This window comes from Pelophylax lessonae, assembly GCF_965119305.1.
Source record: "Pelophylax lessonae genome assembly, chromosome: 8".
Lineage (NCBI taxonomy): Eukaryota > Metazoa > Chordata > Amphibia > Anura > Ranidae > Pelophylax > Pelophylax lessonae.
In genome coordinates, this window is record NC_138775.1 from 106,352,359 (window position 1) to 106,377,039 (window position 24,681).

The 24,681-nt window shown below is 46.7% G+C and overlaps 1 protein-coding gene across 1 annotated transcript in view; it reads right to left on the bottom strand.

The window, feature by feature from the left end:
• The window catches only part of LOC309561587 (zinc finger CCCH domain-containing protein 7B-like), a 604,923-nt gene that overhangs the window by 463,390 nt on the left and 116,852 nt on the right, over positions 1–24,681 (bottom strand). Inside the window, exons 7-8 of the mRNA XM_082265580.1 lie at positions 14,669–14,728; positions 3,676–3,715 (exon numbers count right to left, since the gene is read on the bottom strand). Of these exons, the coding sequence (XP_082121706.1) occupies positions 3,676–3,715; positions 14,669–14,728 (100 nt within the window). The remainder of the gene's footprint in view (positions 1–3,675; positions 3,716–14,668; positions 14,729–24,681) is intronic.

The window sequence follows — 24,681 nt, forward strand, 5'->3', positions numbered from 1 at the left end:
CAATACAGGAAACATCGCCTCTTCCTCCAGCGCAGTGCCGCTACACTTCTCTTGGTCAGCATTTCCCACCAGCAGCACATACCAGCCAGAGCCAGCAGTACTCACAGCAGTACCAGCCAGAGCCAGCAGTACTCACAGCAGTACCAGCCAGAACCAGCAGTACCAGCCAGAGCCAGCAGAACCCACAGCAGTACCAGCCAGAACCAGCAGTACTCACAGCAGTACCAGCCAGAACCAGCAGTACCAGCCAGAACCAGCAGAACCCACAGCAGTACCAGCCAGAGCCAGCAGAACCCACAGCAGTACCAGCCAGAGCCAGCAGAACCCACAGCAGTACCAGCCAGAGCCAGCAGAACCCACAGCAGTACCAGCCAGAGCCAGCAGAACCCACAGCAGTACCAGCCAGAGCCAGCAGAACTCACAGCAGTACCAGCCAGAGCCAGCAGAACTCACATTAGTACCAGCCAGAGCCAGCAGAACTCACAGCACAGGGTTCATACACATTTTTACCAATAAAATTCCATGACTTTTCCATGACTTCACGTAAATATTTATGACCTAATGTTTCATGAAATGTCTATGTATACATGTTAAATAACGCACGCTCTGAAACCGGTTACCACATACTCATTATGTGTCTGTACTTTATATACTCATTCTGTGGCTGTAGTGTATATGCTGATACTGTGGCTGTGCTGTATATGCTGATAAGTGTATCAGCATATGCAGCCATATACAGTAAAGGCACAGTATCAGAATACACAGCCATATACACTACAGCCACAGAATCAGTATATACAGTACAACCACACAATCAGTGTATACACTACAACCACACAATCAGTGTATACACTACAACCACACAATCAGTGTATACACTACAACCACACAATCAGTGTATACACTACAACCACACAATCAGTGTATACACTACAGCCACACAATCCGTGTATACACTACAGCCACACAATCAGTGTATACACTACAGCCACACAATCGGTGTATACACTACAGCCACACAATCAGTGTATACACTACAGCCACGGTATCAGATTATAAAGTGCAGCCACAGAATCAGCATATACAGTGCAGCCATAGTATCAGAATATTCAGCCATATACAATACAGCCACATAATAAGCATATACAGTGCAGCCATAGTATCAGAATATACAGCCATATACAATACAGCCACATAAGCATATACAGTGCAGCCATAGTATCAGAATATACAGCCATATACAATACAGCCACAAAATAAGCATATACAGTGCAGCCATAGTATCAGAATACACAGCCATATACAATACAGCCATAGTATCAGAATATAACACACACAGTATTAGTATATAAAGTACAGCCACAGAATCAATATATACAGCCATATACAGTAGGAACACTCTGTGGCTGTACTGTATATGGCTGTATATGTTGGTACTGAGGCTGTATAGTGTAATCACTGTACCTTCCATGTCCTGCCGCCTGACTGTGCATGCATGTGCACCCTCCGCCGGAAACCCACACCTGCTCCTGCAGCCACCTCTTACTCCTGCACAGACTCTTCAGAGTATCACTCTGCCAGGGAAAGGATGTGGGCTGCCGCGGCCGGCCATATCATAACTTCAGGATCGGGACGTGTGGCTCCCGCTTTATCCACCTGCGCGCCAAAATTAAAGAAAAAAAATGCCCTCACGGCTCTCACATCCTGGGCCCCTCAAACCTAGTAGTAGTGGTGGTTCTTCGCTACGCTGCTCCTCCACAAGCCAATGTAAATCTGCCCGTCTCCCCGCTGGGCTGATAGGGACCAGGCACGGCACTGAAGGGGCGGTTCAGCAGCCCTGGCGCCGCCCCTGACTGATATACGCCTACCTATAGGTAGCGCCAGCCCTGCTCCTATGCAGATAGTCGCTTACACCATGTAAAATGTCACGTCACTGTAGAGCTGCATGATGTTTGATAAAATGAGAATCACAATTTTTTTTTGCTTGGAATAAAGATCACGATTCTCTGCGTAACATCATCTTTTACATTATAAAAAAAAATTGGGATAACTTTACTGTTTCGTTTTTTTTTTTTATTCATGAAAGTGTATTAATTGTGTTTGAAAGACTGCTGCGCAAATACAGTGTGAAATTAAATATTACAACATCGCCATTTTATTCTGAAAACCAGTTGCGAGTATCAACATCATCAATACCAGCTAACATCACACACCTCACCAAAGAGAAGCAGTTGCAGCCATCACATAAGGGGTCATTTAAATGTTTGACCAAATATAACAGGCACATTTTTAAGCTGATAATTTTGTACGGCCCCCGAATGATTTTATAAATACCCAAATGGCCCTTGGCAGAAAAAAGGTTCCCCACCCCTGCCTTAGACCATTCAGAGTAAGAATTATTAACCACTACTCTCTGAATTCTATCTTTTAGCCAATTTTCTATCCATTTACAAACTGATCTTTCCAAGGCTATAAACTTTACCTTACACATTAGCCATGTGTGGGGAACTGTGTCAAACGCTTTTGCAAAATCCAAGCATAGTACGTCCACAGTCACCCCTCTGTCCAAGGTTTTACTTGCCTACTCATAAAAAGAAATCAGGTTTGTTTGACAACTTCTGTCTTATATGAATCCATGCTGTCTGTTGCTTAAAATATTTTGGGTCACGCTCGCAGGCTAGACTGGGAAGGCCATAAGAATCTAGGATATCCAATGTGTTGTCCAGTTGGGCTGTTGGTTGTAGTTCACACAGGAACAGAAAATAAAGGAAAAGAAAAAAAAAAACTCCTATTTCAAAATGAAAAAATGTCAGGACTGCAGATCCCAGTAGGGAGCCAGGTCCTTAATCCTAACTAGGCACAAAAAACTAAAGTCCTATAGCAGAAATTGATGGTATACCCCCAGGGACTGCCAAAGGGGCATAGCCAAAATTGTTCCCGCCTAGTCCTACTCCTGAAGATAGACCAGCATAAGCCCAAGGATCTATTAAGACATGGAGCTGTGTTCGTCCGTAAACGAAATAGAAGTTTTCCTTGCATTTTTATTCTGGTGACAGCACAAAATGTAGGACTGTCTTTTACTTTTGGTGATAACAGTAATAAGGACAAATAGAGAGGGTGAATCTTCCCAACATAGACACAGACAGCAAAAAAACCTGACAGGCGTTCAATCTCCATTCTATCCAAAACTTTAAAAGAAACAAAAAAAAAAATTTCCCTTTAGATGGTACTACGACAGATGACTGACCAGCTAATACCATTTAGACCAGTTGAAATGTAGCCAGCAAATCTAGCATCACAATTGTCTATTTTAATCCCTTTGCGCCAGCCGTACGCCTCCCAGTATCCTAAACCTCTTAAAGGGCCAGGGGACGCCATCATAAAGAGGTTAATGTGCAAGGACTGGGTCCCTCCAATTGCATTCAATAATTTTTTTTTTTTTTTTTTTTTTTTTTATAATTTAAAAAAATTTATAATTTATAATAACTTTTAAGACCTTCTAACAAAATAAAAAATGTGATGGCAGTTTTTTTTCCTTAGTACATGTTACTCTATTTTTCTCTATGCCTTTCAGATAGTGTAATATAGATTAAATAAAGACTAAAAATACACCAGTATTGCCCCTGTTCTTAACATATTGTAGATTATGCTGATACAGCAAATAAAGTAACTTGCCTGTATAAATGTCATCAACAGATCCCATATCGTTGGAAGCCTAAAAATTTAAAAAAAAGCAAGGACATCATCATCGTACAATTACATAAATATAATTCATGCACAATTAGTAATTTTGTAGTATAAACCACATAGAAAAGGCTAAAGAATGGCAGACTTTGAGGTGTATTTATTACAGGATTAGAGGCAGATTCACACTGCAAACCTCAGTAGAGAAGGTAAAGCTGCATTCAGTTTAAATACTATTAATCCTATTCCCTAAATTTCCTTGAGCATGACAGGGTGTTCATAGCGAAAAAAGTTTTGGCCTAGTAATCATTACTCACTTTGCAAAGTGTACAGCTTCTGTTCCTTTAGTAAATTGACCCCCACATAGTTTTTTAGCATTTATATTAAGGTTCAGCATGAGAGCACTATAGCAAATAATGGTCCTGTGCAGTTAGGAAAAATGCAGACATACAGCATTTTTCCACAGCTCACTAAATGGCACCACATGTCACACCACTGCAGGACAAAAAGTTACCACAGGGAAAAACTGGATTTTTGTCTTACCGTAAAATCCTTTTCTCTGATGTCTATTGACGGACACAGCTCCATATCATTTTTGACCCTTGGGTTATGCTGCTCTCCATAGGAGCAGGACACTAGGTGGAAAAAAAAAGGAAAAAAATGGATTACGCCCTACAGGGCTGTCCCAGGGGGTATACTCCCACTTCAGTTTTGTAACAAGCAGTGTCAGAAGAATACATAACCCAACTCAGAGGGGTGGGTGCCGTGTCCGTCAATGAACTTCAGAGAAAAGGATTTTACAGTAACAAAAAAACTGTTATCTCTTTTGTTCATTGGCGGACACAGCTCCATATCTTTGACCCTTGGGATGTCCCAAAGCAGTGTCAACATGAAGGGTGGGAAAAAAAAACACAGCAATAAACCTATTTGCCAAAAAAAGGCTAAAACGTAGCCAACCAGGAACAACTGGAGCTCACCTACCCAAGAAAAATACACCCTCACGAGGCAGGAGCTTCTGAAACAGCAGCCTGCAAAACTTTGCGGCCAAAAGCCGTATCTGCAGATGCGAGTACATCCACCTTGTAAAACTTTGTGAATGGGTGCACAGACAATCAAGGTGGCCGCCTTGCAAATGTGGACCACTGATGCCTGATGACGAAAAGCCCAGGAGGCACTAAACGCCCTCATAGAATGCGCCTTAACAGGGAAAGTAGGAACCTGACCCTTGATGGAATAGGCCTGCACCACCGTCTGCCTGATCCATCTGGAAATGATCGCAGCGGATGGGGCCTGCCCCTAACGAGAGCCATCCAGAAGGACAAACAAGGAATCAGGTTTTCGAATCGACGTAGTTGCCGCCAGGTACACCCTGATTACCCGAACCACATCCAAGGAATGCAAGGCAATTGCTTTATGTTGTTTCAGGTTAGGGTACAAGGAAGGCAACACAATGACTATTTAAGTGCAAACCGGAGACAACCTTAGGAAGAAACGACTGGCAGGGACGTAGCACCATTTTGTCCCTGTGAACTACCAGTTAAGGAGACAGATAGGCCAAAGCAGCCAACTCGTACACCCTGCGAGCAAACGTAATAGCCACCAAAAAAGCCACCTTCTGTGACAAAGCAAGTAGAAGAAGATTACGGATAATTTTCAAAAGGCGGTTTCTGAAGAACCGACCGTACCAAACTGAGGTCCCACTGAGGCACCGGGGATCTTACTGGAGGAGACAGGTGGCATACCCCCTGAACGAAATTGTGTGACCCAAGGAATTTTTGGCCGATGAGCGTTGGAAGAAGATTGCCAAAGCAGAAATCTGGCCCTTGATGGTGCACAGGGCCAAACGCTCATCTACACCTCTTTGTAGAAACTCCAGCAGACAGGACACCAAAAAGGAACGGGAGGAAACCCCCCGAGACTCACACCAAGTAATATAACTCTATGATGAACCATCCTATAAGTAGATTTCCTAGCTTTCAACAGTGTAGGAATTACCGAATCCGACAACCCTCTATCCCTCAGTACCTGGCTTTCAATAGTCAGGTCGTTAAAGCCAGCAACTGTAAAGCAGGATGGAAGATTGGTCCTTGAGATAAAAGATCTTCTCTGAAAGGGAGTCTCCAAGGTTCATCAGTTACCAGTCTTACTAGACCTGCGTATCAAGACTGGCGAGGCCAGTCTGGGACCACCAGAATGACTGGAATCCCTTCTGCCGCGATTCTGCGCAGAAGTCTCAGGAGAATTTGTAATGGAGGAAATAGACAATACTGTCGGCCAGAGGATCCCGAGACTTGCCACAAACCTCTGATTCTTCCAGTTGAGACGAGAGGCCAACCGGCCCACATCGGGAAACCCCCACCGGAAACACAGTTGATTAAAGACCTCCAGGTAAAGAGACCATTCGCACAGATCCAGCATCTGCCGACTGAGGTAATCTGCCTGAATCCTTACCGGGCGCCCCTGCAGACGATCTGTCCACCGGGAAAAGCAAAGCCTGATTGTCCAAAACTCAAGAACATTGATTGGCAGGCCAGACTCCTTCCGAGTCCAAGCCCCCTGAGTCAGATCTGTGCCCAAGACACCTCCCCATCCGGACAGGCTTGCATTCGTAGTAACCACCATCCAGTACAGGAGGAGAAAGGATTTTCCCTGGAAGTGCCAGGGATCAGAGCCACCATAGCAAGGTCCCCCTTGTACCCCGGGTCAACAGGATCAAATAGTCTAGGGACTGTGGATTCTTGTCCCATTTGGCGAGATCTCCTTTTGCAGAGGTCTGGTATGGAACTGAGCAAACGGAACCACCTCGAAGGTGAAGACCATCAAGCACAGCACTTGCGTGAAAGTCTTGAGAGATGACTGCCAGTTGGATAAAAGGAGCCGAATCACATGCTGCAACTTCAGAATTTTGGTCTCCGGAAGAAACATTCAACCTGAATCCAGAATCTAGCCCATGTAGTCCAGTTTGTTGGATGGAGTCCCAGCTGAAAATTCAATGTCCAGCCGAAGTCTTGAAAGGTTTGCACAGTGATGTCGAAATAGTCTTTTAGGACAGTCGGAGACTCGAGATACAGCAGAGGGCACCCTTTCAGGCAGAGGTGGACATGTCTGCAGGAACAGCAGAAGCCACTTTTGACCTACCAGACCAGGGTCTCTTAGAACCTTCCGCAAAGTTATGAGCGGATTTTGATCCCTTGTCCTGCGATCTTGCGGGATGAAAGGGCCTGTTTGTGAGCAGAGAACAAAGGACCACACTTGCGACAAGGCTCTTTGCTCTTGGTGACCTGTGGAAGCAGGGTACTCTTTCCTCCAATTAGACCTTTAATGATCTCTTCCATAGTAGCTCCTCGTATTAGACCTTTAATGATCTCTTCCATAGTAGCTCCAAACAGATTGTCTCCTACAAAGAAGAGATTGGTCGGCACCTTTGTGGAAGCCTGGTCCGCAGACCAGCATTTCAGCCAAATCATACAGCTTAGAGTCACAGCTGTCACACACTGAAGGCTAAAGGAGCCACATCCTCACAGAGGCATCACAGATCTACTGTAACCCCTGTACCAACTGATCCGCCAGCTCAGGGGGTGCGGACCCCCTTCCAAATCCCGGCGCAGAAGCTTTGCCCATTCCGTGAAGGTCTGGGAGACCAAGGTTATGGGAAACACCGGCCTCTAAATTGAACTGGCCACGGTAAAAAGGCATCGAACCAGAGACTCGGCTCTCTTGTCCACAGAGTCTTTAAAGGACGGAGAGTCCTCCCTCGACAGTAGTGTGGCTTTATTTAACCTGGAAACCTGAGAATCCACCACCGGCGGAACTGTCAGTTTCTTAAAAGAGGACTCTTATAAAGGATACCTCCTAGCAAAACACTTAGGTATCCCGACCATGCGTTTTGGGTTCAGGGACTCGCCACCACCTACTCAGGAGGGACACAGTGTGCCAAACTGCAAGCCGTACGGCGATAAAACTAGAGGCCCTCAACCGAATCACCTTTCCACAGTAAACAAAAAAATGGCTGCCGCATTGAAATCAAATGGAAACTACCAAAACATGGCCGCCGCGCTACACAAACATGGCCGCCGACACCATTCGGAACCATCCACGGCAAAATGGCGGTGCCCGCGCAACCCCCAGGTACATGCAGCCAGCGGGGGGGGGGCTGGTAGGGACCCCCATCAGGCCCATCACCCCAGAATTTTTGCAGACTGGTCAGCCGGCGTCAGGCCCCCTACCCCATCACCACTGAACACTCCAATACATGTAAATGGTATGGCCACCCCAAGGGGGGTGGGGGCACTGAGGGGGGAGCCGGTGAAAGATACCGGGCAGAGGGGGACCCCAATAGTGAGGAGCACTGTTTGGGAAGGAAGGACACACGGGGGGCCTACCAACCCAGGGAGGGGCCCGCGTTCACCGGGGGGGGGGGGGGACACTACTCACCACACATTGGTACTGAGAGGGCACCACTCCGGGCAGACCACTGAACCATCTTGGAATGGGGGTACTGCGGGCCAGAGGTACACTGCGACTCAGGTACTGACCAGGGCTATGTGTCCTCGCAAAACATTTAAACTCACCGGCCAGCCCCTGTCCAGTGGGGCTATGTTGCGGTCAACCTAGCGCGGAGCTGCGGTCGAGTCGCGCGCGCTGGCCGGACTATGAAGATCTTAAGGATCTAGGATATCCAGAGAGTCGTCCAGTCCAGCAGTTGATTGTAGTTCTCACTGGAAAAGACTTGATTGTGGTTTAGAAAATAATAAAAAGAACAAATTTCTGTATAAAAAAGAAAACATGCTAGACGAGAGATCCCGGGAGGAACTAGGTCCTTACTCCTGACTAGGCAGAAAAAAAAACTGAAGTCCTATAACAGGAAGTGGGAGTATACCCCTGGGACAGCCCTATAAGCATAGTCAATTTTTTCCCACCTAGTGTCCTACTCCTATGGAGAGCAGCATAACCCATGGGTCAAAGATGATATGAAGCTGTGTTCATCAATGAACGAAAGAGAAAAATTACCGTTGCCTACACATTTGCATTTGCAGACCCAAAGGGTTCTTTCACACATGTGGCAAGGGAGAAGTAAAAATAGGCAGCTGAGCTGTGGGGTAACTGATCGCCCCATAAGCATCGCGGCCAGAAGAGGTTGTACACATGCTTCGACCAGTGCAAACATAGTATATCGCATCTGCTGGGCAATATCGCTGCCAAACACAGCCTATTCAAGTGAATAGAGCTGTGGCACAACTTCATGCAATGTATGCCGCTGTGGCATGGCCTTTCAGGGTTGCCAACAGGCAGTAAAGTGGTGACATATCTTCTGCCAGCTAGTCGGACAACCACCTTCTGAGAAGTGATCTACTGCAGATTGCTTTTCAGAGCTGCGGCAAGGGTTGCCACAAGTGTAAGAGAAAAAGTAGAAAAAAAAAAAAAGAGGAAGATTTTAAGAGGGAAAAAAAAAGAAGAAGGAGTTGGTTTCTGTAGTTCTACTTGCAGTTCTCCTAAGAAAAAAAAAACTCATCAGGAAAACAGTGGCAGTCTTGCTTAATTTTCCCACACACTAACTACCAAGCACTAGTCCAGAACTATGAACACAAAAAGGAGGTGTGACTGGATCAAGGATTAAATGGCACCCAGAAAAGCTTTCACGATTTGAAAGAAAACAGGAACATAACAGCTTACTATTTCCTACTCTTTAGCAGAGTACCAAGACCACTTTAAAAGTGAAGCCTTTATCCACTTTTTCCTTTCTTGTAGGGAAAAGACTCCTCTATGTCCCATTAGAGATGATTTTAATTTCTCTATGGAGGCATTGACTTCTTGGATGGAGCAATTCCCCAATCACCCATTGTCCTAGGTGCCATCCGCAGCTTACAAACAGGAGAAATTACTAAAACTGGAACAGCCAGAATCTGAAGCATATTCTTGACCATCTAAAAACATGTGTTTTTGTAACATAGCAGTGCGAAAGGTCCCTTAGACACAAAGCTGTACAAGGAAAAATAACCACAAGAGGGGCAGGTGCTGTGTCCTTCAATGAACTTACAGAAAGCGATTTTACGATAAAAAAATCCAGTTTTTGTTTACATTCATTGGCGGACACAGCTCTTCTTAATCTTGACCTTAGGGATGTCCCAAAGCCATTTATTTAAAGTGCTGGGCAGAAAATAGTGCATCTGATTTAAGACAAACAATAAGTAATATATACTGAAAAGTAACTCATTCATTGAAATGTTAAAAAAAAACGGCAAGCCGTTACACTTTCTCAATTAACGGATTGTTTTAATAGCACTGGTGATTGGGATCACTTATCACCTTTCATTTCTCAAAAATATATATTTTCTGTTTTTTATTTTTGTCACATTCATTCGTTTATTACTTATATCCATTATGACAGATAATGCACGTTTTTTTTTAACATTTCAATGAATTTATTTTTAAGTATATTGTAGATCAAATATTGTTTGTCTCAAATCAGATGCACTATTTTCTGCGCAGCACTTTAAATGTTTTTAGCCATCTACACTGACCAGAGAGTGTACATTGGAGAGTGATTAGTGCAAGCTGCAGTATTCATTAACCCTCAAACCACAGTAGCTCACAGGAATACCACTAAATGTCCCAAAAACATGCCTCATTAAAGGGTGGGAAAGGAACAGAAGGGAAAACAGGCAAACCACGCAACCACCCGAAAAACACCACCCAATGGGGAAAACAATATTGGGGTGTTGGTGCTTGGAGGCTGTGAGAACAATTCTACTACAGCAGAAAATAATACAAATATATATATATACACACATACATACATACACACACACACACACACACACACACACACACACACACATACATACATATACACTCCAACAGAGAAAATAAGAGGTACCGAGGGAGATTTCAAGCACAGGGGAGATTAAAAGTCCATGTGCATATCACAGGGGATGGAGGGCATTAAAGGACTGTATGAGAGTCCAACTGGGGGGGGTCCAAGACGGTTCCAGGGGCAGATGGTTGCTACACAGGGCAGGCTTTCCGGAAGAGTGAAGTCAACTCTGCATTGTATGCGTAAAAGAAGAAAGTAGAGCGCATCTGAGTGCACTCGAATTTTAATACAGCAATTAAAAAAGTAGTAGCTCACATCGAGGCAAGGGATAATGCGTTTATCTTGAACGTCAGTGGCTTCGTTGTGGTCATGCAGCGATCCGCAGGGCCCGGGGTGTCATAGGAGACAGAGAAGAGCATTGGCTCGGTTATCTTCCGGGCTGGCGGGAGGTGGAGACTGCGAGGCGGAGTCTGGTAGCGTCTGGCGTCAGGAACAGGAGAAGGGTGGAAGGGCTTCACTATGCGTTTCGGAGCATGCGCAAACACCCAACCAGGCATGCGCACTCCTTTATCAAGTGTTCACACTTAGTGTTATCCCTTGCCTCGATGTGAGTTACTACTTTTTTAATTGCTGCATTAAAATTCGATTGCACTCAGAGGCGCTCTCCTTTCTTCTTTTACTCAAAGGGGAAAACAAGTGAACCTTGAAAAACCTTGCAACCAAAACAAGCATCCGAAGATGAAAACACATCAACCATGTAAAATTTGGTAAAAAGTATGCACAGACAACTAGGTAGCTTCCTTGCAAACTTGAGACACAGATACCGGATGTCAAAACACCCAGGCACTAAGCGCCCTGGTAGAGTGTGCCATGACCGGAGGAGGAAGCAACTGTCTGCCTGACCTAACAAGAAATGTTGGCAGAGGAGGCCTCTCCACCTGCAATCAAAGAATCCAAGCTCCTGAAGTAAGCCGTAGCAGACAGGTATACATGAACTGTGTGCAAGATGTAAGAAACATTGCTGCCCAGCAGACATAGGGAGGGGCAGGTATGCATCCTTGATGTCTATAGAGGCCAGGAAATCTTCCTAATGAACGGAATACCCCCCACTGAAAGCATATATGCCATCTTGCACTTCTGCACCTTCATAAAGCACTTCAAGACCTTAAGGTCCATGATGGGATGAACTACTTCCTTTTTGAGAACCGTAAACCTCTGCAAGTGCAGAAACTTGGGCTATCATGCCCTGGAGAAGCAGATCCTGCACCACCCTGCACGGATACGTGAACCAACAAAAGCAATCCCCCACCCAGTAGGTGGGGCAAGCCTTCACGCCAAGGAGGGCTTGTCGGACTTGCATGCCCAGGATCACCGATAACATTTGAATCCCTGAGAGGCAGAGATCTATTGCCCGAAGAGTCTCGTGAGCAAAAGGCCATCTGTGTGCAGAGAAGCGAGACCCTGCTTGCAGCACGGCTCCTTACCCATGCTGGATTGCAGGAGACAGATACTCTAACCTCCCAAGGTCCCAAATAATGTCGTCAGGGTGGCACCAAGGAGCCATGCACCCTTAAAGTGTAAACTGGCCTGGACTTTCTTAGATGTCTGGATCGCAGACTAACTATGAAGCAACAGAACTGACAGGAGCGCCAAGGCTGAGATAGAACCTGAAAAGTAATAGGCCACATTCAAGAACAAGCAAATACACACCTTAAGCCCAGGACCAGCAAGTCTGTCAGGTCCATAGAGCTCATTGAGATCTGTTCCTACCCAGACCTTGGTATAAGGGTAGAGCTTACTCTGAGCGTCAATGACAAAAGAGCCTTGGTCAACGCCAGAGGAAAAGACGAAACAGTGACCATAATCAAGGGAAATGCAAATTATACTGTCTACCTGTCTGTAGGACCCTTGAAGGCAGCAAATTATTCCCAGAATCCCAGATGCCCTGTAGGATCTGGAGATGAAAGATTCACAACAGGAAGAGAGGTACACTTCCATAGAAAAACCTACAGCAAGGAGAACAAACCCGGTGGAACATGACAATTAGCAAAGTGACAGTCACCTCCACAGCTGTAGTCCGACTGCATAGTGTACGCACTTGCGAGAGGAGCCCTGAGGGACACAGGCCAAAACCAGGCCAGGACTGCCAAATGGAAAGAAATACATAACCTTTGTCCTCTAGGATCACAGTGAGTTTTTCCCTAATTGTAATGCCTTGTATTCTAGATTTAACCTCCTTAAAAATAAAAGTAGGGCATTTCCATGCATGGGCTATGGTTTACTTCGCAGCCATGAAAATGAAGAAGATCAAGGTGCGAGACTGTCATGGCACATCTTTTATTGGTCTGTGGAGAAGAGCTTCCCATAGATTTGTCCTGACATTTATTTGCGTAAGCGATAGAATATGGTTATATCCATAGGTGACGTGCCAATGGACAGGACCACTATATGTGCAGTATATCACCATCAACCCCACAGCCAAGAAAGTAAGAGGGCTTGTGGTTAGGGAATATTTAGCAATATGCACTGGCATTAAATACCATTGTGAAAGGACCTTTCATGAATGTTCAAGAGCTTGAACATGACCAGAGCATTTTGAAACAGCTTGCCAAATCAACACTCATTCCTCCAGCAGAAGGGTCTCATTTAGATCTCGTTCCCAACACCCACAGCAAGAAGGCAGGTTATCTAAAACATGGCCTCGAACGGACACTTAGATCAGGGATAACACGCCTTTGGTAGTCACAGTAAATATGTATATAGAGTGATTTCAAGCCCCAAGTTCTCAGGGAACTGAGATCCGGGTTAACAACTCGACAAAGTGGCGCAGTTGGAGGTATCCAATAAACTTTTTTGTGGGGAGGCGGTGATTACAGAACACATCCCCCTCACAAAAATCTCTATAGCATATGGGAGGTGTTCTGTAGTCCAGGGGAAGAGAACTGGAGTTCAAGGCAAAGACATTGGGTTGTCTGCTCGAAGCAGAAAGCTGGGAGCTCACTGAAATTCTGGTAAGACTTGAAGCATTTTTAAAGGAAACAAAACATGGGGAAAGGTGCATGTGTTGAAGAGGTACACTGAGCTTATTGTTTTACACCAATACACCTTAGAGGGTATGTAAACCCTACATTTCTTTCTTGCTCCCTACTAGTCTGTTAAAATATACAACGGATATTGTTTTGTTACACCTGTGTGCAAAGTTCATCAAAATTGATCTTGCCAGAAATCTTGTAATTTCCTGTGCTGAAGTCTTATCAGTTATATTATTCCCTGTTAAAACGGAGGGTTACAGAAACCCTCCCCTCTATATTTCTGCAGTTTTGTCTTAGGGTGGCAAAGCTTCTTCTTCATAGATACAGCATGTGAGTGAATGCGATCATTCCAGGACTTGATGGAAAAGAAAAAGATAAAAAAAAAATCTTAAAAAAAAAAAAAAAAAGGAAAAAAAATAAAATATGAAGCTGCAATATTTAGGGCTCATTCACATCAGGTGCAGTTGGACTGCGGTGGGTAGGTTTGCCTAGAACAGACCCATCATAAGACAAGACAAAATGCATTGTTTTCTATAAGGACAGTTACATGAGAAAAAGTATACACTGCATGCAGTACTTTTTCTTCAACGTAGCAGGTTACAACACTGCTGCAATGGATATAACTGTATTGAAATGTCACTTACGACATTTTATAAAAGTTCTGTGACTGTATGTCCCCAACACACACCAGTGGTCTAGATTCAGTGCAGCTCTCTGGTGTGAATGCACCTTTAGGCTCTGTTTACACCTGAGCAATTTGGATTGCAAGCGGAATTGCCGCGATTCTAAATCAGGGGACGCTCGTGTGCTGCCCTGCAATTTGGAATCGCGGCGAATCCACCCACGATCCGGATCGCTCAGGTGTGAATGGAGCCATACAAACTGGAAAGCTGGAATATATTACATTTTCTTTTTGGGTTTAGATACACTTCAGGACATCATCCATTGGAAGTTTGACATAAAGGCCTACTTTCACTATTAGACTTGTTCTTTTCAAACAAGATATACTATACTAAGACTAATCAAACATAACAAAAATGGAGAGAGTAAAAATAAATCAAAAAGGCAAGACAGATTTTATCTATTCAGATTTAGTTACAAAGAAAAGGATAGAAAATGAACCATTAAAAGATATTACCTTACTGTCTGCAGACACAGGTATTCCATTGGTGAGTAAGCCAAATTTCTCTAGTTCTTGCTGTAGGAATGGTAACACAAAAAAAAAACTGTTAAAGCAGAAATTTACTCTTGAAAAAAAATATTAGAAGATTTAGTTCTTTGAGGGAGACTTTGCGAGTCTGTTCTGCCAAAAACCTTCTCTTATTGTGCCTAGCAACATTTTTGTGTTGCCTGTAAGATGCCAAGTATGGTGCTGACTGTCAGGATGATGTAGCTTTAGCACACATGCACAGTATTAAAATGGTCAGTGGACACCCATTTGCTGAAGAGGTGGTACAATGAACACAGAATAAGCAGTAGAAAAGATAGCGGTAGTTGGTGGAAAGAGAGAGGGACATCTCTGAACTGTCAGTACTGGAGGAGGGCAAAAAAAAAAAAAGGACGGGCAAATTGGTGCCCAGAATTCCCAAGTAATATGAGTTACAAAACACAGAACCTCAAAGTCCCTATGGTTCTAAAATACACTGGTCATGCAGTCCTTTTAGCATAAATGGACAGGGAAAATCTATTTATTAAAGAAAATAGAACAGAAGCAAGATAACTTTCATGCATTAAAAAAGCATACAATTCAATAGCAGGAAACTAAAAAGTCCTCTCACAAGCAATAAGGAGTGGAGCAAATGTATAACATGTGGCCTATGCAAAAAAAAAAAAAAAAAAGGACAGCGCTCCATGGCCAGTGCAGAGGTTGTGGGGCAATAAAAGGTAAGAAGGTTACAGTATGGCAAATCACTACTACGAGGAGGCTAGCCCAACCTAACTAAATCATACTGAACGGACGGTAGATTACAATGCAGCGAACTGATGACAACATGTAACTAACAGGACTTCTCGCTGGGAGTAAGAAAAAGTGTTTTTGAACCCAATTGTCAAAGATAAAAACATTCCCATAGTCACACATTTAACTGGTTTTGAAATGTAAGTTGATATCAGCCATTTCCATCTATCAAAGATGTGAGCCATAGGTCAGGGTGGGAGTGGGGGTTGCAGTCTTTATGATTTTTGGATAAATAGTATAAATATGGGGTGTTTTAAAATGTTTTACATACACAGTAGAAAAGCCTATTTTTCCATTGTGATGCCATCAAATAAGGCTTGATCCACTAATGGGTTCAATTTCATTTTATATTCTGGCACTGTTTTTTTTGTAAGGCGTTGAAAGGTTTCCTCTGTACATCAGGTTTAACCGCGATACATTAGCACCTCACACAACAAATGGACACCAAACCCAAGCAAGCGCAAATTACCTCTTGAGCACAGCTATTTCAAAATCCTAGAGCATAATTTACAGTTACAATGGACAGCTACGGAAGCTAACTTAATGGTGGGAAAATGGGAGGGCTTTTTAAAAAAACGGAATTTTTGTAAAATCTTACCTGTAAAATTCCTTTCTCTGAGTCCTCCGACAGTCGCCGCCTCTTCATATTCGTCACATATGGGGGTATTAGACTTTGCTCCGAAGGAGTAGCTAGGCAACAGAATATGTTAACATTAAAGCTTTTAACATATCCCACCCTCAAGGGGTGGTCCCCTCAGTCAATACCCTCCTACTTCCTGCAACCATATCTCAGTTTTAGTGGAATAGCAGTAGAGTATACAACCAAACCCCAAAAGAGGGGCGGGGGCGGCGACTGTCGGAGGACTCAGAGAAAGGAATTTTACAGGTAAGATTTTACAAAAATTCCGTTTTCTCTTACGTCCTCCGACAGTCGCCGCCTCTTCATATTCGTCACATATGGGGACGTCCCAAAGCAGTGCAAACATGAGGGGTGGGAAACGCATCCGCGCCGAAAAGGCAACGCAGTCTCCGCATCAAAGAAAGGAACCTTACCAAAGGAAGGAACCCAGCTGGGCAACAGGAAAAAACAGGTGCTCAACAGGAGCAACTAGAGGCCGACGCCGCCATGCCCTCTTGAGGACCCTCTGGAAGAACAAACAAGGAATCCGTCTTTCGAAAAGACTCAGTCGATTTAAGGTAAACCCTTACCGCCCGAACAACATCCAGAGAATGTAATCTCACCTCCTTTGGATGTTTAGGCTTCGCGCACAGCGAAGGCAAGACAATATCCTCATTAAGATGGAATTCCGAAACTCGTTTCGGAAGAAAAGAAGAATTAGGTCGCAAGACCACCTTATCCAAATGAACAACCAGATACGGAGACTTGCAGGACAAAGCTGCCAGCTCCGACACTCTGCGAGCCGAAGTAATCGCCACCAAAAAGGCGACCTTTTTGGACAACATAGACAACGAGATCTCCCTGATCTGTTCAAAAGGAGCAACACAGACAGAACGAGATTCAAGTCCCAAGGGGGCAAAGGATCCCTCCTAGGAGGAACCAGATGCCGCACACCCTGAACAAAAGTGCCAACCAAGGAGTTGGAAGCCACGGGACGTTGAAACAGAACGGCCAGCGCAGACACCTGACCCTTTATCGTAGCCAGCGCCAAACGCTGATCGACACCCGTTTGAAGGAAGGACAGCACTCGGGAAACCGAGTACGTGCGGGGTGAAAACCCCCTGGACTCACACCAGGCAAAATAGGCCTTCCAAGTACGGTAATAAACCTTCCCCGAGGAAGACTTCCTTGCGTTGATCAAAGTATGAACGACCTCTGGGGAGAGACCCTTCTCCTTCAGGACCTCGGTCTCAACAGCCAGGACGTCAAAGCCAGCGACTGTAAAGCAGGATGGTATATCGGTCCTTGAGACAGGAGATCGTCTCGAAGAGGCAGACGCCACGGGGCGTCGACCGCCAGATTCACGAGGTCTGCGTACCAGGACTGGCGAGGCCAGTCCGGTGCCACAAGAATCACCGTGCTGCGTTCCGAGTGTAACCTGCGAAGGAACCTGGACAGCAACTGAATCGGTGGAAACGCGTACATCAGCCTGTACTGATGCCACGGGGCCACTAACGCGTCCGACGCGTCTGCCCGAGGGTCGCGCGTCCTTGCCACGAACCTTCTCACCTTGTTGTTGAGACGAGACGCGAACAGGTCCACATCTGGAAGACCCCACTTCGCGCACAACATCTGGAAGACAGCCGGGTGGAGAGACCATTCCCCCTGATCCAGGGTCTGGCGACTCAGATAGTCCGCCTGCCAGTTCTCCACCCCCGGAATGTGAACCGCCGTTATCGCCGGGACATGAATCTCGGCCCAAGACAGAATGTCGGCCACTTCTCGAGCCGCTCGGGCACTCCTGGTGCCCCCTTGGTGGTTGATGTAGGCCACCGCCGTGGCATTGTCCGTCTGCACCCGAACCGGGCAGCCCTGCAGCCGGTCCGTCCAGCGATGAAGACAGAGACTTATCGCACGCAATTCCAGAATGTTGATCGGAAGGGAAGACTCCCCCTCCGACCAAGTTCCCTGGGCGGACAGAACGCCCAGAACACCACCCCAGCCCGACAGGCTGGCATCCGTGGTGATCACCGTCCACGAGATAGGACGAAACGACTTGCCCCCGGACACCATCGGGGACTGGAGCCACCACAGAAGGTCTCTTCTGGTGTGATGACTCAACGAGATTTGAAGATCCAGAGATTGAGGTCGCCCGTCCCACATGGACAGGATCTCCGCTTGGAGACCCCGCGTGTGAAACTGGGCGAAGGGAATCGCCTCGAAGGCCGAGACCATCAACCCCAGACATCTCATGCACGTCCGCAGAGACGAGTGCGGAACGTCCCTGAGGGACCTGACTTCCTCCTGAAGCGTTCCGAGTTTGTCTTCCGGCAGGAAGACCTTCACCTGCACCGAGTCCAGAATCATTCCCAGGTAGGGAAGACGAACCGACGGACTCAGTGTCGACTTTTGGAAAATTTATCGTCCAACCAAACTCCTGCAGAGTTTGCATCCTGACAGACAGGTCCTTCTCCAGACCCTGGCTGGTCGCAGACCGAACCAGAATGTCGTCCAGATACCCCAGGACAGAAATGCCCTGGGCCCTCAATAATGCCAGAACCGGTGCAAGCACCTTGGTGAAGACCCGCGGAGCAGAGGCGAGACCAAAAGGCAACGCCACGAACTGGTAGTGATCCTCCGCAATGGCAAATCGAAGGTACCTCTGGTGACCCTCGAAAATGGGGATGTGAAGATACGCATCCTTCAAATCGATGGAGGCCATGAATTCCTCCGGAACCAGGGCAGCCACCACCGACCACAGGGATTCCATGCGGAACTTGCGAACCCGCACAGAGCGGTTCAGAGCCTTCAAGTCCAGAATTGGATGAACCTTGCCCTCCTTTCTGGGCACGGTGAACAGATTGGAATAAAACCCCCGAAATTTGTCCCGATGAGGCACCGGAAATACCACTCCCTGAGCCCTCAGGTCCCGCACCGCCAGGTGCAGGTCCCGTAAACGCTCTGGAGACAGTTGAAGATTTGAGGGAAAAAATCTGTTCTCCGGCCGAGAGAGAAACTCGATCTTGTAACCAGATCGAACGATCTCCTGAACCCATCTGTCCCGCACGCGGGCCAACCAGGGCTGAAGAAAACCGAGCAAGCGTCCCCCCACCCCAAAACTGGGTGAGGGCGCCCCTTCAGGCCGCACTGTTATGGGCTGCGGATCCGGATTGACCAGACTTCTGTTTTCCAGACCAGGGCTTCTTCTGAGAGCCTTGACCTTTGAACGGTTTGCCCTTGTAGTGCGACCGAAAGGCACGAAAGGACCCCTGAGGGGGCCGAAAATTAGCATGCTTCTTCCCAGAAGCCCCCTTAGCCTTGGGGAAATGGGGCAAGAGAGTGCTCTTACCTCCGGTGATCCCCTTAATCAACACATCCAAGGACTCCCCAAAAAGGCGAGACCCATCATAAGGCAGATTGGCTAAGGTCTTACGTGAAGACTGGTCCACCGACTGACATTATAACCAAACCAGGCGGCGAGACAACACCGCCACGCTGTGCACACGTGCAGCCAACGGGACTAGGTCCAAGTCCGCATCACACAGATACATGACACCCTGGTGGATTTGATCCACCATATCCAGGGTCGCCGGCGAGGCCAAATCGGCCACTAGGACGCGCCTAAGAATCTGCGTCCAACTTGCGACCGCCTGGGCCGCCATGAGAGAGGCAAACAGAGCCTTAAGCATAGAACCCGTAACAGAATAAGTATGACGGGCAAGAGACTCCAATCTCCTATCCGTGGCATCACGGAACACAGGGGAATCCTCTGCAGGAATCGCAGTGGATTTGTTTAAAACCGCAATTGCGTGATCCACTGGGGGTGGCACACACCACCTTTCATCAGTGGAAGGCGAGAAAGGATAACGCAGCTTGAACCTACTTGGTACAGCAAGAGGATTGCGCAGATTGCGCCATTGTTCCTTAACAGCGCGCTGAAAATCATCATTGCAGGGAAAAACCTGCGGCGCCCTGCGTTTTCTCTGCGTCCCATAAGCCGCCAAGGCAGCGGGGGGGACACACTTCATCCTGCAAACGCAGCGTTTGTTTTATGGAAGCAATCAATTCATCCATGATTGCAAGCTCTTCAGGCGAGCCAGGGGGAGAATTATCAACCCCTTCAACTTCAGCCTCCACCTCGGACCCCACTAGATCCAGGGAGGAGCGGGACCCCGATAAGGAGGCCCCCGCCATAACAACCCCATCACCTTCACCCTCAGAATCAGAGGAAGAGCAACTCTGGGTCTTTTAGTAGATTGAGCAGCCACCAGCATCTGCACCTGAGCAGCAAGGCCAGCCACAATAGTGGCTAAATCCCCCCCTGGGGGGGAAACAGCGGTCCCCTGGCTTTCCACCAAGGCGGTAGGAAATTTGCCCTCCTGAGAATCCATTGCCCCTATAACAAATGCCGGATAATAAAGGGTTAACTGCCCCTTTAACACGCGCGGCCCACTGCACCACACACAAGCACAATGAGACCCCCACAGGGACAATAAAACTGACACAGGCAATGGATAGGAAGGATATAACCTGAGGAGACCCTCGCCGCTGCTGCTGCCTCGATCGGTGTTCCTGGAGAAGAGGAAGTGATGCTGCCAGGGCGCTCTATGAAAGCCTATGGGAGGCTACAAAAAAATGGCCGCTATGCATGTAGAACATGCGGCCGGAGCGAGTGTAGGCAAAATGGCGCCGTTTGGCGCCGAAACCGCCGCTCCACAGTACAGTAATGCACACATGTCTGTATATAAAAAAACATGGCAGATCGCCGCAGCGATCGCTGTATAATGCCCAAACATGCTACAAAACATGCCCCACAGCACACAGCTTCTCACACTGACAAGGCTGACACACACAGTGTCACACAGCTCCCCCCCCCCCCCTGCAGCCCACAGCATGGAGCCGAGAGATAGGGAGACAAACAGTGTGAATAGAGGCAGGTAACACAGTCCCAGACTGACACCCCCCCAGACAGACAGGTCCCCACATAAATACACTTACCTCACAGTGGCGTGGGGGACCCGCACAGGCGAACAAGCCGCTGCACATGAGGCAGGGAGAGTCGCATACAAGACGCACAGAATGGGGGTTAAGAAACCGCACAGCGTCCAGTGAGGTAGCCACCTCACCAATCATCCCTGCACCGAACAGGGATGGGTCGTTCACTGTGCCAGGAGCGTTACCTGGCTGAACGCTCGATGGCAGGCTGGGAAGCCACTGACCCACGACCTGCAACCAGGCGGATCAGCCCGAGACCCAGCCCGCATGATCCTCTTCATCCGAAGAACTAACTAAAGCTGACCAAAAGAACAGCTAAGTAAAGGTAGAGAGAAAACTCAAACAAAAAATCAATAAAGAAGAAAGAGTCTGGGGCACAAAGCCCCAGCACAGAGAGCGCCAGCCACTCCTGACAAGCTAGACATTAAAACTGAGATATGGTTGCAGGAAGTAGGAGGGTATTGACTGAGGGGACCACCCCTTGAGGGTGGGATATGTTAAAAGCTTTAATGTTAACATATTCTGTTGCCTAGCTACTCCTTCGGAGCAAAGTCTAATACCCCCATATGTGACGAATATGAAGAGGCAGCGACTGTCGGAGGACGTAAGAGAAAAAGGGTTTTTGTACTTATGGTAAAATAAATTTCTCTTTTGCTCACCGTCTGACACAGCGCTCCATATTCAGAACCATAGGGACGTGCCCAAACAGTGGCAAAAACATGAGGGGTGGGGCAAAAGAACCAAGAGTAACACAAGAAGCCAACCAGGTGGAGCTCAACTTGAACAATACACCCCCAAGAGGGAACAGGCCCTCTAAACAGCAGCCTGCAAAATCTTGTGGCCAAAAGAAGCATCCGCAGATGCCAAAACATCCACTTTGTAGAAGTTTGGGAAAGTGTACACCGACGACCAGATGGCTGCCTTGCAAACCTGCGCCACTGGCATCTGATGACAGAGGGCCCTAGAAGCACAAAGCGCCCAAGCAGAGTGCACCATTACAGGGAAAGAGGGAACCTGACCCTTGATAGAATAGGCCTTAGTCACAGTATGTCTTATCCATCAGGAAATGGTCGCAGAAGAAGGGTTCAGCCCTTTTCTAGGCTCACCCATGATCACAAACAGTGAGTCTGACCCCCGAAAAGACTCTGTGGCTGCCAGATACACCGGAATCCCGGGAACCACATCTAGGGCATGCAAGGAAAATTCCTTGGGAAAAGCGGGCCTGGGACCCAAAGGAGACACAATGTCTTCATTCAAATGGAAGCCAGAGACAACCTTAAGTAGGAATGACGGGATTGGACAAAAAAAACACCTTATCTTTGTGGACTAACCAAGTAGGGGGTACGACAAGATAATGCTGCCACTTTTGACACCATGCGAGCAGAGGGAATAGTCACCAAAAAGGCCACTTTCTTTGAGATTGTAAATAGGGTAATCTCTGGAATATTCTCAAAAGGAGGCTTCTGGAGAATTGAGAGCACCAATTTCATATCCAATTACAGCAGAGGAGACCACACCAGCGGGGTCAGGTGTCGAACCCCTTGAATGAAAGTACGCACCAAAGAATTACAAGGCCAAGGGTCACTGAAAGGAGAAAGCCAAGGCAGACACCTGGCTCTTGATGGTACTCGAGACCAACTTATGCTCAGCAACTCCATGAAGGAAGGTCAAATTCCGAGCCACCAAAAAGGAACGAGGGTGAATACAAATCATCTCACACCACGATATGTAAGCTTTCCACGTACGATGGTGTATCAAATGTGCGAACAACAAATTTATAATGAAGGTATACTGGACAGCCACTGAAATATCTAGTGAATATTTAAAATGAACAGACACACCAAGAGCAGTTTTGATAAAAAGCATAAAACAAATAAACTTTACTGGACATCAAAATACATAAAGCCTCTTACACATAAAAGTTACCTTAAACATTACCAAGACTCAAAACATACACTCCTATTCCCATTATCCCAAATAAAGGTCAAATACTTAACTCTGGCAAAAGCTTGCACTTGATATCTGGAACAGGACAGTGAGCAGGTTTTTTGCTGCATGCTTTCCTTCCACAGCTCCAAAAAACTAACCTCTTTCCCCCATGCTAGAGACTCTATAGTCCTGTAGACCAGAGACCATCTACAGGATATAAAATATTCCTGCTGACCACTCACAGGTTGTTTTGTGAGTGATGTCAGCAAGACATGGTTGCACTTCCCCCCAAAACCACATAGTCAATTGGATATGCCGCAGCAATCTTTACACACGGCGTTAAAGCTCACCAAACAACCTGTGGATGAGAGAGATTACTACACGTGTACAGTATCGCACAAAAGGGAGTACACCATAACATTTTTGTAAATATTGTATTACATCTTTTCATGTGACAACACTGAAGAAACGACACTTCGCTACAATGTAAAGTAGTGAGTGTACAGCTTGTGTAAGTGTAAATTTGCTGTCTCCTCAAAATAACTCAACACACAGCCATTAATGTCTAAACTGCAGGCAACAAAATGAAGTACACCCCTAAGTGAAAATATCCGAATTGGGCACAATTAGCCATTTTCCCACCCTGGTGTCATGTGTTACAAGGTCTCAGGTATGAATGGGGAGCAGGTGTGTTAAATTTGGCGTTATTGCTCCCTCTCTCATACTGGTCACTGGAAGTTCAAGATGGCACCTCATGGCCAAGAACTCTGAGAAGCTGAAAAAATGAATTGTTGCTCTACATAAAGATGGCCTAGGCTATAAGAAGATTGCTAAGACCCTGAAACTGAGCTGCAGCACGGTGGTCAAGACCATACAGCAGTTTAACAGGACAGGTTCCACTAAGAACAGGCCTCGCCATGGTCGACCAAAGAAGTTAAGTGCACATGCTCATCGTCCTATCCAGAGGTTGTCTTTTGGAAATAGATGTGTGAGTGCTGCCAGCACTGCTGCAGAGATTGAAGGGGTGGGGGGGTCAGCCTGTCAGTGCTAAAACCATACGCAGCACACTGCATCAAACTGGTCGGCATGGCTCTCATCCCAGAAGGAAGCCTCTTCTAAAGATGCACAAGAAATGCCGCAAACAGTTTGCTGAAGTCAAGTAGACTAAGGACATGGATTACTGGAGCCATGTGCTGTGGTCTTATGAGACCAAGTTAAACTTATTTGGTTCAGATGGTATCAAGCGTGTGTGGCGGCAACCAGGTGAGGAGTACAAAGACAAGTGTGTCTTGCCTACAGTCAAGCATGGTGGTGGGAATGTCATGGTCTGGGGCTGCAGGAGTGCTGCCGCCACTGGGGAGCTACAGTTCATTGAGGGAACCATGAATGCAAACATGTACCGTGACATATGAAGTAGAGCATGATCCCCTCCCTTCAAAGACTGGGCAGCAGGGCTACATAACGACCCCCAAACACACCTCCAAGACGACCCCTGCCTTGCTAAAGAAGCTGAGGGTGAAGGTGATGGACTGGCCAAGCATGTCTCTAGACCTAAATCCTATTGAGCATCTGTGGGGCATCATCAAAAAGGAGGGCGGAGGAGCGCAAGGTCTCCAACATCCACCAGCTCTGTGATGTTGTCATGGAGGAG